The 15,282-nt window shown below is 49.6% G+C and overlaps 1 protein-coding gene across 1 annotated transcript in view; it reads left to right on the top strand.

The window, feature by feature from the left end:
• GPR137C (G protein-coupled receptor 137C) overlaps positions 1-15,282 on the top strand; it is a 45,119-nt gene that overhangs the window by 21,517 nt on the left and 8,320 nt on the right. Inside the window, exons 2-3 of the mRNA XM_053276754.1 lie at positions 1,382-1,425; positions 2,439-2,667. Coding sequence (XP_053132729.1) covers positions 1,382-1,425; positions 2,439-2,667 — 273 coding nt within the window. The remainder of the gene's footprint in view (positions 1-1,381; positions 1,426-2,438; positions 2,668-15,282) is intronic.

Here is a 15,282-nt window from a genome sequence, read left to right as displayed (position 1 = left end):
GTTTAGGCATGTAAGCCACCTGGGGCTCCTCCTTTGGAACTAGAAAAGTGGAATGAAAATTCTCAGCTCCTCAGTCATGACTGACACCGTGGCCTTGGTCCTCTCAGCCCAGCCCAGGGTAGCCTCAGGGATGAAACTGTGGCAGAAGGGATGGACACAGATGAGAGGGCTCAGGTCTCTCCTTTATGGGAGTACTCTTTGGAATGATCTCCAAAACACATGGGAACAGTTGCAATGAAACTAGAAACCAGTATGGATGTGTGAGGAAAGGTTTGTAAGGAGAAGTCGGTGAGAAGCTTTTTAACACCTCTAGCATATGCTGAATATATTTATTAAAATTATTAATATTATTTTTACATTTATATCCCGCTCTTCCTCCAAGGAGCTCAGAGCGGTGTACATGGTTATGTTTATCCTCACAAGAACTCTGCAAGGTAGGTTATGTTGAGAGATACAGGACTGGCCCAGAGTCACCCACTGAGTTTCATGGCTGAATGGGGATTTGAACTCTGGTCTCCCCGGTCCTAGTCCAATACTCTAACCAAAAATTTAAGACTAAATACAGCAGCTTGTGTCTTCCGTGGAAGTGGCTTGCATGGAAAGGGGAAGTGTGTCTGGTTCTCCTTTTAAAATAATAATAATAAATTGCTTTTTGCTTTTGCATGTGTATGCCTTACTTCAGAATTTCAGGGGTGGCCAGCCTGAGGTTTTATTGCAGCTGGGGATGAGGGGAGTTGTAGTCCAGCAGCAGCTGGAGAGCCTTGGAAGCTAAGGCCACCCCCGCCTCAGTTGGATTGCAGCCACAAAGGTCAATTGGCAGCAGTTAGGTTTTGATTTTGAGATCTTTCAGGCTCTCCCTTGCAAGGCTGATCTTGGAGGAATTGGCCGACAACAAGCAGGCAGGAGTCACTGTTTTCAGTATGCTAGTATTGTCCCGGATGAGTCCATAGAGGTGAGCCTACAACACCCACCCATTAGACTTTGATCTTAGGTGGTGCATACTCCAGGCATGGGATTCCTACATTAAGGAGGTATCATGCCCTCTCTCTCAAAGGGCTTTAAAAAGAGAAAGTCTGTCGATGGCTATTCTGAGTGACAGCTTAATGGATCCTCCTATATTCAGCAGTATTATTCCTGTGAATGCCAGATAATGAGGACAACAGGATGGTTCTCTGTTGCTCGGCTGGCGAGCTTCCTTGACTGGCCCTTGTTGCAGATGGGCTGATCCAGCAGAGGCTGTTCCTGTGTTTGTGTCGTGTTTTCATGCTTCTGCGCGTCGATATTAAAATTCTTGTGATCTATCCTCAACCCTCTCAATATGGTGGAATTTTAAAGCTGCTGCTGCTACTACTACTACTAAAGACTTTCTTTCTTTTAATAGGTTATCTTCAAAGTCAAGTGTGCAGCTGAATTCAATAAGTACAAGTAAGTATAACCTCTGGAGCTGTACACTTTAATCAACAAGCTCTAACTGTTGGTTAAAATGTGCCTCAGTTGATTGATAGTAAAGCTGTAGAACAGCTAGAAAGTCTGTAACTTCATAAGTGGTATAGCTCCTTTGTATTGATTGATTAAGTGCCATCAAGTCGGTATGAACTCTTAGCGACTCTTAGCTCCTTTGTACAGCACCTAGTAATTCTAGGTAACTAATTCTGGACATGTGCACCAGCTCATTCCTTTCATTAAATTTTTTTTTTTTAAAGATAGAAAGGTGGCTTCTTCCTGTTGTGGTATTTTAATATTAAGAACCAGAGGCAACTGTGCTCACTTTGAAAATCAGTGTTGATGCACTTTTCTCTTAAGCTAGATTCTCCACAATACTGATGGGTCTTGAACTTGTTTGGGTTTAAAAGCCTACTACAAGAGTAGCTCCTGTTTCCCTATTTTAGAATCTCCCAATTGTGGTTCTGTGTTACTGGCTGTCTTTCTGTTAAAGGGAGTGAGGACTGGTCTTGCAGTAGTAGTGCACCTAAATTGTCCCCTCTGCTAAGCAGGATTCATCTTTGCACTTGGATGGGTGACTACATGTGAGCTCTTGTCTGCTGTAAGATGGTTGCGTCCCTTGTGGGATGGGGCCGTAGCTTGGTGGTAGAGCATCCACTTGCTTGCAGAAGGTCCCAGGTTCACTTCCTGGCAGCATCTCCAGGCAGAGCTGGGCAGACTCTTGTCTGAAACCTTGGAGAAGCTGCTGCCAGTCAGTGTAGACAATACTGAACTAGATGGACCAAGGGTCTGACTCAGTATAAGGCAGCTTCCTGTGTTCCTATAAAGACTTCTCTAGATGAAAAGGCAGCAAGTGGACTAGGCAACTTGTGATGCACTCTTGGCAGTTATGAACTTGAACATGCTCAATTTTTAAAAGGCAGCAGGAAAGATGGTAGCCAAGAACAGTGTCTCTGAAATGCCCTGCTTAATTCCATCTTTGTTTCTGATTCCAGAGCCCTCCTCTACATGGGCTCCATATTCACTAGTCTTCTCTTCATATTTGTGAACTTAACTTGTGCGCTGCTGGCCCGTGACGATGTGCCAGAGGACCAGCTGAGATGGACGGTCTTCACCCGGGCTCTCATCAACGACAGCCTCTTCATTCTCTGTGCGGTCTCCCTCGCATGCTGCATGTGTAAACTGTCCAAAATGTCTTCAGCCAATGTTTACCTAGAGTCTAAGGTAAGGGGCACAGGTTTCTTTTAAAATATCTGTAAGTTCTGCCTTCCAATCACTTTAGGCAAATATGGTATTTGTGGGGGTGGGAGTGGGTCTGAAACAGGTCTATAAAGTGCAGGATTCTTCAGAGACTTCTGAAAAAGAGGTTTTAGAAAACTGTTCGTTTAAAATGTTTTTCACAGAGGTTTGAAATGTTTTGTGAAGGGATTTTTGAATGGTAGCAAGAAAGAGGATGAAGTTAGGGAAATCCTTTTTCAGAGAAAGACAGACAAGCTTCCCAGAGTGGTGAAAGGAGGGGAAAAATGTCAGATAGACAGCTCCTAGGTCAGAACGGGCAAGGGAGGTGATCGGGCAGCAGCTGGGTGTGGAAGTCTAATGGTTTAGGATGCATTTCAAGTAGCCCGGTGAACCAGTAGTAGCTCATGATCAACACTCTGTCTGTCCTTGGAGTCCTGAACTTCACACTGAGGTGTTGCCTTTCTAAACAGAGAGCAAGTTTCTAGGCTTTCAGGTTGCAAAGAGGCCCTGGAGGTGTGTGAGCAACAGTATTTGGCTTTAGTGGCGAAGCTGATCCAGAACGGGTCCAAATCTACCCACTGGACTTGGGGAGGAGGTTCTGTGTCTCCTATGAAGGTAACTGTAGACCCTGAAATAGGGCTGAAAAGCTTAAAGAGCCCAGAAGGCTCTTGGGGATGACAGAGAATATTCAGAGACTTCTGAGTCTGCAACAGCCCTCCTGGCATAGGTCAGACTTTCTGCCCCCTTAGGTAACTTGGGTGGAGATGGCCTGATCATTGCCGATGAAGGTGTTTGTAGCTGCCCTCTAGGCTCTGTCCTTTGTGCCACTGATAACATCACTGGGAACACAACTGAACTGATTTAGAAGCTTGCCAATTCAGATCTGATCCATTTTTAGCCTACTTTCCAGTAGGCTTATGAGATCACCCGGCATTCCATCCATGTATCTGCCCTCGCCCCCACCATCAACTTTGCAATGCCTGGACCAATATGAACCAAATCGGGTGCAGTTGTAGGGACATGTCAGTGATGTAGTTTGTGATGATGTCATCCACCCCAATTCAAGATGGTGGATGCATACACTTTTAAGCGGGCTAACTTGTGAACTGTGAACTGCCTAACCAGTTTGGACCAAATTTAGTCCAGTTGTGAAAGGAAAGTAGGCAGATGAGTTCTTAATAGAACAACTTGTTTTAAATGTTAATGTCAGATGTCCACAGAATATCAACTTGATGTATTTTTTAAAAACATATCACTTTCAAATATAACACAGAACAGATGCTCACTGGCACTCAATATAGTTCATTCTTCTCCATGTGACGGTCTTAATCGAGTTGCTTACTCTGTATAACTTATACAGCATTCCATGATGCGCGGTATTGATTTGATTAGTGTGAAGGACACACTGCTTCGCATTTTGCTTTTCTGACACATTCTTTGGTTTTATTTGAGAGCTTGTTGATGCCACTTTACCAGCGAACTTCTGCTGTGGGGAGGAGAGCTGATCTTGTGACAGCAAGCATGAACAGTCCCCTTTGTTAATCAGGGTGCCTCATTTGGGTGGGTGACTACATGTGAGTGCTGTAAGATAGGCCACTTAGGGGATGGGGCCGTAGCTCAGTGGAAGAGCATCTGCTCTGCAATCGGAAGGTCCCAGGTTGCAGCATCTCCAGGTGGGGCTGAGAGAGACACCTGCCTGTACAGCGAGCTCTTCATGAACTCAAGGCCCAGCACGCACTTTGTTCTTACCCCTCTGCTGCTTTTTTGAAAACCTAACACTCAAAGGCTGAAGAATCTGGAGCTGGGGAGCCAAGAGTGGGTCTCTGTTGTTGTTGTTGTTCCCTTCTGCTGGGATCCCATTTGGGGAAGATTGTCATTCTGAAAAATTGCTGCTCCGTTGGATCAATAATAAGAGCACTGCTGGCGTAGGCCCAGGGTACTTAAGAGAGCGCCTTCTCTGTCGTGAACCCTGTCATCTGCTAAGATCCTCTGGAGAGGTCTGGTTATGGTTGCCGCCAACTCTTTTGACGACTCGGGACCGGGCCTTCTTTGTGGCTGCCCCAGGGCTTTGGAACACGCTCCCTGCTGAAATAAGAGCACCTCCTTCTCTGTTTGTTTTTTTAGGAGGATCCTGAAGACATACCTATTTTCCCCAGCTTAAAACTGAAATCTATTTTCAAATTTTTTAAAATGTGTTTTTACCTATTGTGATTGTTATCTTCTTTAATGAATTTTAAATGTTTTATATCCTATATTATGTTTGAATTTGTACACCGCCTAGAGATTTCTATATCAGGCGGCATAGAAATTCAATCAATCAATAAATTCTGCCAGGAGGGGGAGGCAGGGGATTTCTGGCCACGGCAGATCTGGCCACGGTTACCCACGCCTTAGTCACGTCACGGCTGGATTACTGCAACGCGCTCTATGTGGGGCTGCCCTTGAAGAGTATCCGGAAACTGCAGCTAGTGCAAAACATGGCAGCGAGGGTGTTATCCAGAGCTGCCCATTGGGAACATATCACCCCCATTTTGAAAGAGCTGCACTGGCTGCCGGTTTGTTTCCGGGTCCAATTCAAGGTGCTGGTTTTGACCTTTAAAGCCCTAAATGGTTTGGGCCTGGGGTATTTGAGGGACCGCCTGCTCCCAAGGGTTGCTGCCTGCTTGACAAGGACATCTGAGGGGGCCCTGCTCCGGGTGCCGACAATGAGGGAGGCCAGGCTGTCGTGCACTCGGGACAGGGCCTTCTCTGTTGCTGCCCCTAGACTCTGGAATGCTCTCCCGGTGGCCATTCGTTCCTTGGACTCCATCACGGCTTTTAGAAAGCTTTTAAAGACTTGGCTTTTTACCCAGGCTTTTACATAATCGTTTTTACTGCGGCTTCTCTGTGTTTTTATCTGTTATCTGTTGTCTTGTTTTTATGCTTGTTTTATATGTTTTTAGCTTGATGTTTTTATTGCTTGATGTTTTTATTGCTTTTATTGTATGTTTTAATTTTTGTAAACCGCCTTGGGGTTTTCTTTTAACGAAAGGCGGTATAGAAATGTAAAAATAAATAAAATAAATAAAATAAATTTCCCCTGACATGAGAGGCCGGGTCAGTGCCAGCTCCCTTGCTTCCTGAGCCATCAGCAGCATCTCCCAGTGAGGTGAGGGAAGTGGGTGGCTCAGAGGCCCAGGGGTGGTGCCCTTGTGGTGGAGGAGCAGAGCAGGGTGGGGGTGTGTGAAATTTCCAGAAATTTCCAAGTCATGAAGAAAACCGGATTTTTTTTCTGGTTTGTCTGTTCTAAAGGAAACTAGCTTAACCCACACAGAGCATCTGCGCGCTAGTACTGGATTGCTCCCTCACCCCCCTGCCACAGCCCCCCTCCCCTCAGAGATCTCCCCACCCTCCCCTGAGCCGCACTCCTGCTCCTCCATCCGGTTGCTTCCACCCCCCTCACCCCCACTCTGGGCTGCGGCTGCAGCGTTGCTGGCGCCTCTTGGCCAAGCTGCAGCCTCCTATCCCCAGAGACCTCCTCACCCGAGACCGGCTCCTGCTCCTCCCTACAGGAGCAGCAGTAGTGGTTGACCGGACCCTTCCTCGCTGCCGCCGCCGCCATGGCCGCTCGCTCCCCTCAGGCTGCTGCTGCTGGGCTCAGGCCCGTCCCTCACCCTCCCTTCTGTCTCTCTTCCCCTCCCTTTTCTCTCTCCTCCATGCGCTCTTTCCCTCCATCTTTCTTCCCCTCCCTTCTTTTCTTCTTGCTCTCTCCCCCTCTCCCTCCCCTTCCCGAGTTAACAGCTCTTGTCCATCTTGTTTCCTCCTCTGATTCACACAACGGCAGCCTCCTTCTCCTGAAGGGGCTCTTTCCTCCCTCAGGACCCCTCTCTTCGCAGACCCCTGCCCACTCTCCTTTTTATAGATATAGATATATACACACACAAGCTGGGGCAGGCGCAGGGCATCTGCACCTCCTGCTGGCCCACCCACTGCTGCTGCTCCCCCCGCCGGCCGGCCACTCCCCCCCGCCCACTTCTCCCCACCCCAGCGCTGTGCTTTCTGGAGGGCCGGCAAGCCAGCCCGCTTTCCTCCCGCTTCCAGCTGCCCACCACCTCCTCCAGCCCACTCCCGGTAGTGGCTGCTTCCTCCTGCCGGCCAGGTCAGCCCTCCGCCACCTCCTCTGGCCGACCAGCTGCCACCGCCATTGTCTCCTCGTCCCTGTCGTATTCCCCAGGCAGCTGCTTGCAAACTCTCGCGAGAGCTGCCACACATGAGATTAGCGATGGGTTTAGGAGAATTAGATAGATATGTTCCTCTCCTCTACAATCCAGAACATCTTCCAACCAGTAACAGTTACATTCCAACTGACCATAACCATCATAGGCTCCTCCTCCCTATCTGCATAGGGAACCCCCACTGCCCAATCCCCATGGTGCCACAGGCTCCTCCTCCCTATCTGCATAGGGAACCCCCACTGCCCAATCCCCATGGTGCCACAGGCTCCTCCTCCCTATCTGCATAGGGAACCCCCACTGCCCAATTCCCATGGTGCTACTGCTCTCACAGGCTCCTCCTCCCTATCTGCATGGGCAGCATTTATTATGTGTAACCTGCTTTGCTCATAGCATTGATCAAGTTTGGTATGTTACATTTAGAAGTACTATATCACTGTCACAGTTTCTGCTTCTTCTGATCCTTCATTTTTATCATAATGACTTATGAAAACTGAATTGCCTGGATTGAGACAAGCCTCTCTACCTGTGCATGCAGAAGGTCCCAGGTTCCCTCCCTGGCAGCATCCCCAAGACAGGGCTGAGAGAGACTCCTGCCTGCAACCTTGGAGAAGCCGCTGCCAGTCTGTGCAGACAATACTGAGCGAGATGGACCCATGGTCTGACTCAGTATATGGCAGCTTCCTATGTCCCTTTATTTCTTGATCTGGTATATTTCAGAACTGCCCTGATTAATGGCCTGTGAGCTCAGGATGCCTGAGAGGTACTAGGCCACTGTGCCTCGCAAGAGAATCCTGACCTCCAAATACCCCCTACCTCTGGAAGAGGATCTCTGAAGAAGCCCTTAATTGGAAGGCAGGGCTGGGGGCTGGGGACTAGCTGGCCCCTTTGGCTCCAGGCAAGTGTAAGCAAAAGGGAGTGTGGCTGGCTGTTAATAATATATGTTGTGTTGAATGTGAAATATGATGGCTGTCTTCAAATTCCTGCAAGGCTGTCGCAAAGAAGGAGCAGACATATTCTCTGTTGCTCCTGAAAGGAGGAACATAGGAAGCTGCCTTCTACCGAGTCAGACCCTTGGTTTGCTTCACTCAGTATTGTCTTCACAGACTGGCAGCGGCTTCTCCAAGGTTGCAGGCAGGAGTCTCTCCCGGCCCTCTCTTGTAGATGCTGCCATGGAGGGAACTGGGAACTTCCTGCCTGCAGATGCCCTTCCACTGAGCTGTGGCACCACCCCCTAAGGCAGGGCTGCACAACTTTGACTCTCCAGCTGTCAAACTACAACTCCCAATATCCCTCACTACTGGCCACTGTGGCTGGAGCCCATAGTGAGGGATAAGAACATAAGAACAGCCCTGCTGGATCAGGCCCAAGGAAGCCCATCTAGTCCAGCATCCCGTTTCGCACAGTGGCCCACCAGATGCTGCTGGAAGCCACAGGCAGGAGTTCAGGGCATGCCCTCCCTCCTGCTGTTACTCCCCCACAACTGGTACCCAGAGGCACACCGCCCCCGAGGCTGGAGGTGGCCTACAGCCCTCCAACTAGTAGCTGTCAATAGACCTCTCCTCCATGAAACTATCCAAACCCCTCTTCAAGCCATCCAGGTTGTTGGCTGTCACAACATCTCGTGGCAGAGAGTTCCACAAGTTGATTATGCGTTATGTGAAAAAGTACTTCCGTTCATTGGTCCTAGATTTCCTGGCAATCAATTTCATGGGATAACCCCTGGTTCTAGTGTTATGGGAGAGGGAGAAGAATTTCTCTCTCTCCACTTTCTCCACACCATGCATGATTTTATAGAACTCTATCATGTCTCCCCGCAGTTGCCTTTTTTCTAAACTAAATAGCCCCAGGTGTTATAGCCTTGCCTCATAAGAAAGGTGCTCTAGGCCCTTGATCATCTTGGTTGCCCTCTTCTGCATCTTTTCAGGTTCTACTATGTCCTTTCTTAGATGTGGTGACCAGAATTGTACGCAGTACTCCAGGTGTGGCTGCACCGTAGTTTTGTATAAGGGCATTATAATGTTAGCCGTTTTATTTTCAGTCCCCTTCCTAATGATCCCTAGCACGGAATAGGGCCTTTTTATAGCTGCCGCACATTGAGTTGACCTTTTTGAGTTGACGAGCTGTCAACTCAAACATGTCAACATTGAGTTGACGAGCTGTCCACCACAATCCCAAGATCCCTCTCCTGGTCAGTCACCGACGGCTCAGATCCCATCAGCATATACTTGATGTTGGGGTTTTTCGTCCCAATGTGCATCACGTTACACTTGCCAACACTGAACCGCATTTGCCACTTTGTCACCAACTCATCCAGTTTGGAGAGATCCTTTTGGAGCTCTTCACAATCAGTTATGGACTTCACTACCCGAAAGAGTTTGGTATCATCTGCAAATTTGGCCACCTCGCTGCTTACCCCTGCTTCTAGATCATTTATGAATCAATTAAAAAGCACTGGTCCCAGTACAGATCCCTGGGGGACCCCAGTTCTCACTTCCCTCCATTGCGAAAACTCTCCATTTATACCTACCCTCTGTTTCCTGTCCTTCAACCAGTTAGCAATCCACACATGTACTTGTCCCCTTATCCCATGACTGCTATGTTTCCTCAGGAGTCTTTGTTGAGGAACTTTGTCAAAAGCTTTTTGGAAGTCCAGGTAGACTATGTCAACTGGATCACCTTGATCCACACACTCGTTGACACCCTCAAAGTCCAAAAGGTTGGTGAGGCAAGATTTACCTTTGCGGAAGCCATGCTGGCTCACTCCCAGCAGGGCCTGTTCTTCTAGGTGCTTTACAATTTTATCCTTGAGGATGCTTTCCATCAATTTGCCTGGAACGGATGTTAAGCTAACCGGCCCGTAGTTTCCTGGATCACCCTGGATCCCTTTTTGAAAATCAGTGTTACATTTGCTACTCTCCAGTCCTCTGGTACAGAACCTGATTGCAGGGATAAGTTATATATTTTAGCAAGGAGGTCAACAATTTCACATTTGAGGACTCTTGGATGGATGCCATCCGGCCCTGGTGATTTGTTAGTTTTCAATTTTTCCAGACAGTTTAGAACATCATCCCTCGTCACTTCTATCTGACTCAGCTCTCCAGCCTCCATCCCTAAAAAGCCTGGTTCAGGAACAGGTATATGCTCAGTATCCTCTGCCGTGAAGACAGATGCAAAGAACTCATTCAGCTTCTCTGCAACCTCCATATCCTCCTTAATAATCCCTTTCACTCCCTCATTGTCCAACTGCTCCCTGGCAGGTTTCCTGCTTCTGATGTACGTAAAGACATTTTTGTTATTCCCCTTGATACTTTTGGCTAAATGTTCCTCAAACTCTCTTTTCGCCTCCCTTATTGTTGCCATGCATTTCTTTTGCCAGAGTTTGTGTTCCTTTCTGTTCTCTTCATTTGGACAGGCCTTCCAATTTCGGAAGGAAGTCTTCTTCCCTTTTATGGCTTGCTTGACAGTACCCGTTAACCATGCTGGCATCTTTTTGGACTTAGTGGTACCTTTCCTCTTTTGGGGTATACAATCTAACTGGGCTTCTAGTATTGTGGTTTTGAGTAAACTCCATGCACTCTGGAGCGAAATGACTCTCCTGATTTTCCCTTTCAGCTTCCTTTTCACCATACTCCTCATTTTAGAGAAGTTTCCTCTTCTGAAATTCAAAATGTCTGTGTTAGACTTCCTTGGTGATTCTCTCCCCACATGTATGCTGAATTTGATGCCACTATGGTCACTGTTCCCTAAAGGGTCGATGACACTGACATCCTGCACTAGATCCTGGGTGCCACTCAGAATTAAGTCCAAGGTTGCCTTCTCTCTGGTCAGTTCCAAGACCAACTGTTCTAGGGCACAGTCATTTAGCGTATCTAGAAATTTGACCTCTTTGTCATGACCTGACTGTGAATTTACCCAGTCTATGTGTGGGTAATTGACGTCACCCATTATTACAGCCCTGCCTATCCTTGATGCCTCCCTGATTTCCTGCTGCAACTCCCAGTCACTGTCAGCGTTTTGATCAGGAGGGCGATAGCATGTCCCCAGTAGCACATTCCGTTTCAGGCCTTGTATTGTCACCCACAGGGTTTCTGTGGAGGACTCCAGTCCACCCAGGTTTTCTAGGTTGTTCAACTCTATGCCTTCTTTAACATACAGTGCTACTCCACCTTCAAGGCACCCCTCCCTGTCCTTTCTATAGAGTTTATATCCAGGGATAACAGTGTCCCACCGGTTCTCACTGTTCCACCATGTTTCTGTTATGCCCACTATATCTATTTCTGTGTTAGCCACCAAGCACTCCAGCTCACTCATTTTGGCTCAGAGGCTTCTGGCATCCTCTGTAATAAAAGCCTTGGGTGTGCGCCCGTGTCTCTGCCCCTGTGTCTCCCTCGGCTGTTCTGGGCATGCGCGGAGCGCATGCCCAGAATGTCCAAGGGAGATACGGCCGCAGGCACCAGGCAGCCATGTTGGCTCCTGTCCGGGTGGAGGAGAAGCGGGGACTGGGGAGGGCAGAGGCGGCAGCAGTGGGACCGGCCCTGCCGCTGAAATGGAGGAGGAGGCAACGGAAGAAGCCGGGCCCGAGCCGGCGGGGGAAGCCAGGCAAGACGCCGCCGCATGGGGAAGGAGGCAACGGAAGAAGCCGGGCGAGGCGGCGACAGAGCCGCCGCCGATGAACGGGGGGAGGAGAAAAAACTAACTGCCACCAAGTCCCAAACAGCTGGCAGCCCACATTCATCCCTGCAAGCCGCCATCTCCAAACCCGCCTGCCGCCGCCTCAGACCTATATTGTGCGGCCACACCCCCGCCGCCCGCCCTGGAACCTGCCGCCCTCCTCCTCTTCCACACCAGAGCCCAGCTCCAAGAGCGACAGCCCCAGCCAGACTCTGTGGCGGCCTCACACAGACCAGTAAGAGCTGTACGGCAGCCACCGTCGCCTCCCATCCCCTCAGGCTTCGCATCAGCCAGACGGCCAGCTGCTCCAACTGCTCCAACACCTCCTGCTCCTCCTCTTCCTCCTCCTCCGGATCAGCCGCGGGAAGGGGAGCGCCAGGCCATGGGGAGGGGCCGGATCCAGCCTGGGCGAAGGAGAACCATAGACGGCGGCGGCGGCGGGACCAGCCCGGTCCCATGAGGGAGAGAAACGGCAGCGACAGGTCCGGCCTGGCCATGGGAAGGGGAGAGAGGACGGGGCGGGGCCAGCCCGGGTGAGAGAATAGGAGAAGCGGCGACGGCGGCGGCAGAAGTGGCCCAACAGCCCAAAACAAAAGTTTGCACTAAGCACAAAAACAAACAAACACAGAGCTGCAGACTCTACTAGTGCCCGTTATTTTAACGGGCTTAAAATTACTAGTTGGCATATAAGCACCTATACGCTGAATCTCTCACCTGATGTACGCTATCTTTCTTTTGACTCTTTGACCAGCTGGCACAGTCTCCCGTCTGCTCTTTATGCGGTACTGCTCTGTCCCCTTCTGTTCTGTCTGAATCCTTTGCACCCTCGCACTTTAAAGGATGGTTTTTGCCGAACTGGATACTGCCCAGCTCCCATTGGCTGTTACCCAGGTGTCATTTTAAAAGCTGCTCTGCAACCTTTTTGATTTTAAGTGCCAGCAGTCTGGTTCCATCTTGGTTCAAGTGCAGCCCATTCATTTTGTACAGGCCTTGCTTACCCCAAAATGTATCCCAGTGCCTAACAAATCTAAAGCCCTCCTCCCAGCACCAATGTCTCATCCACACATTGAAACCCCTCAGCTCTGCCTGTCTCACTGCACCTGTGCATGGAACAGGTTGCATTTCTGAGAATACTACCTTGTGGGTCCTGGACTTCAATATGCTACCTATCCGCCTAAATTTGGTTTCCAGGACCTCCCGACTACATTTCCCCACATCGTTGGTGCTGACGTGCACCACGAGAGCTGTCTCCTCCCCAGCACTGTCTAAGAGCCTATCTAGACGCTGTGTGATATCCGCAACCTTTGCACCAGGCAGGCAAGTCACCGTGCGGTCAACACGTGGGTCACAAACCCATCTCTCTATCCCTCTAATAATCGAATCACCCACTACAAGGAGGTCCCCACCCCCTGGGAGGAGTATTCCCTGTGAGAGAGGATATGGGCTCATCATCCATGGAAGGGGTCCCTTCTAACGGAGCATTTCCCTCTTCCTCAGACCGATGTCTTCCTTGCCTGAGACACTCATTCTCCCTGACAGCAGAGGAGCTATCAGCCCTGGAGTGGGATGTCTCTATCATGTCCCTGAAGGTCTCATCCACATGTCTCTCTGAGCTTCTCCAGATCTGCCAGCTTGGTCTTAAGGGAACGAACTTGCTCCCTGAGAGCCAGGAGCTCCTTGCACCGAGCACACAACCATGACTTCTGCCCATGGAGCAAATAGTCATACATGTGACACTCTGTGCAATACACTGGGAAGTGCCCCCTCCCCTGCTGGCCTTCTATCTTCATACTGTTTTTGTTAGCTGTTTACAGTATTTAGAGATAGCTTAGAAGGATAGGTCTCAGCTGTAATGGTCAGGTATTTACTGTCCAATCAACCTTTCCCAAGAATATGAGGAAGGGGTTTGTACTTAAGTTCTATTCTCCACCGGGCTCCTTGTGATCACAGGGGCTTGTTCCAGGCTCCCCCGCACACTTCCCGCTAAACTCCTGCAAAACTCCTATGTACTGTTCACTATGCTCTGTTCGCTATGCTCTCGGCCCTACACCTCATATGTAGAGAGTAGTCTTCCAACTGACACTGGATGTGAGTCAAAGGAATGTGGGTCCTCCCACAGCCCTATCTGACTCCACCCCCTCCAGGCAGGGACAATCAACAAACACTGGAATTAGCTAACCCTTGACATTTCTAACCCTTGCAGGGACAAACAACAAACATCCGAGTTAGCTAACCCTTGCAAATTCCAACCCTTGCAGGGACAAACAACAAACACCGGAGTTACCTAACCCTTGCAAATTCTAACCCTTGCAGGGACAAACACCAGAGTTAGCTAACCCTTGCAAATTCTAACCCTTGCAGGGACAAACAACAAACACTGGAGTTATCTAACCCTTTCAAATTCTAACCCTTGCAATTACAAACCCACACACAGAGACTAGGACTTATCCCTTAAAGAGAAACCAGCCCCTGAAAATCTTCCCTCCTCCTGTTAGTTGGTTTGAAGGGGGGAAGGGCTAGATCAGAAAAGCTTGCTCACCTCCCCAAGATGTGTCTGCTCTTCACAGAGTAGTCTTCCAACTGACACAGGATGTGAGTCAAAGGAATGTGGGGCCTCCCACAGCCCTAGCTGACTCCTCCTCCTCCTCCAGGCAGGGACAATTAACAAACACTGGAGTTAGCTAACCTTTGCAATTTCTAACCCTTGCAGGGACAAACAACAAACATCTTGGGATCTTGGGAGTTGTAGTCTGACAGCTGGAGGGCCAAAGTTGTGCAACCCTGCCCTAAGCGAACTGATGGGTTGAAATGGTGAGGAAGCCTATGTGGACATTAGTAGGGGTTTGCATGGAACCGGCTGGCCTGGTTTGGTTCAAGGCTGGACCGGCCTCGAACCCAACAGGGCCAGTTTGGTCCAGTACCCCCTCAACCCCCCCCCCCAGTTCGGCTCGGTCCAGGGGGGTTCATGAGCCTTTTGTTTAAAATTTAAAAAATAATAATTTCTTAAACTTCCTCCGGGGGTTGCCAAAAGCGATGTGTGTGTGGGGGGGGTGGTGTCATCTGTGGAGGTTCCTCCTCCCCCGCAAGCCGTAATAATTACCGCTGTGGCCAGTTCTATAGCCCTTTTGGTGCCCATTCGGGCCTCCGTAGCGCAGTGTGGTGGCCATTTTGGCCGCCACCACGCATGCGCAAATGGCCTCTGCGAGGCCTGGATTATTAAGGCCTGCAGGGGGGAGGGGGAAGCTCCACAGACACACACACACACCGCCGCCTTAAGCAACCCCCCAGAGGAGGTTTAAGGTTTTTTAAATATATATTCCCCCAAAAGGCTTGCAAACCCCGTCTCCCTCCAGACCGCCAGGGGGGTTCAGTTCCACGTTGAGCCGAACCGTTGAGCTGGTTTGCACATCCCTAGACGTTAGGAGGGATTTTGTAACTGCAAGAGGGGCTGGTCCACGCTGTGGTGGGCTCTCCTCCAGTGGGCACTTCTGACAGAGGCTGGAGGTACTGTAGCACTTTCCTGCACCTTCCAGCTCTGTCCTTCTGTGACTCTGTAATGAGCTGGGTGCTTTTCAGCCTGAACTTCGAGACTCGTGTGAATGGAGTCCTTTTTGTTGCTGTTCTACAGAAAGGAAACCAAGGCTGAGACAGGGCAGGGCTGCTAAGAGCTTTGGTGCCTGAGCAAGGACATAGGTTTGGGCTTTAGCTCCGCTGC

Source organism: Hemicordylus capensis, chromosome 1 (genome assembly GCF_027244095.1).
Source record: "Hemicordylus capensis ecotype Gifberg chromosome 1, rHemCap1.1.pri, whole genome shotgun sequence".
Classification (NCBI taxonomy): Eukaryota; Metazoa; Chordata; class Lepidosauria; order Squamata; family Cordylidae; genus Hemicordylus; species Hemicordylus capensis.
This window is presented reverse-complemented; position numbering and strand designations above follow the sequence as displayed.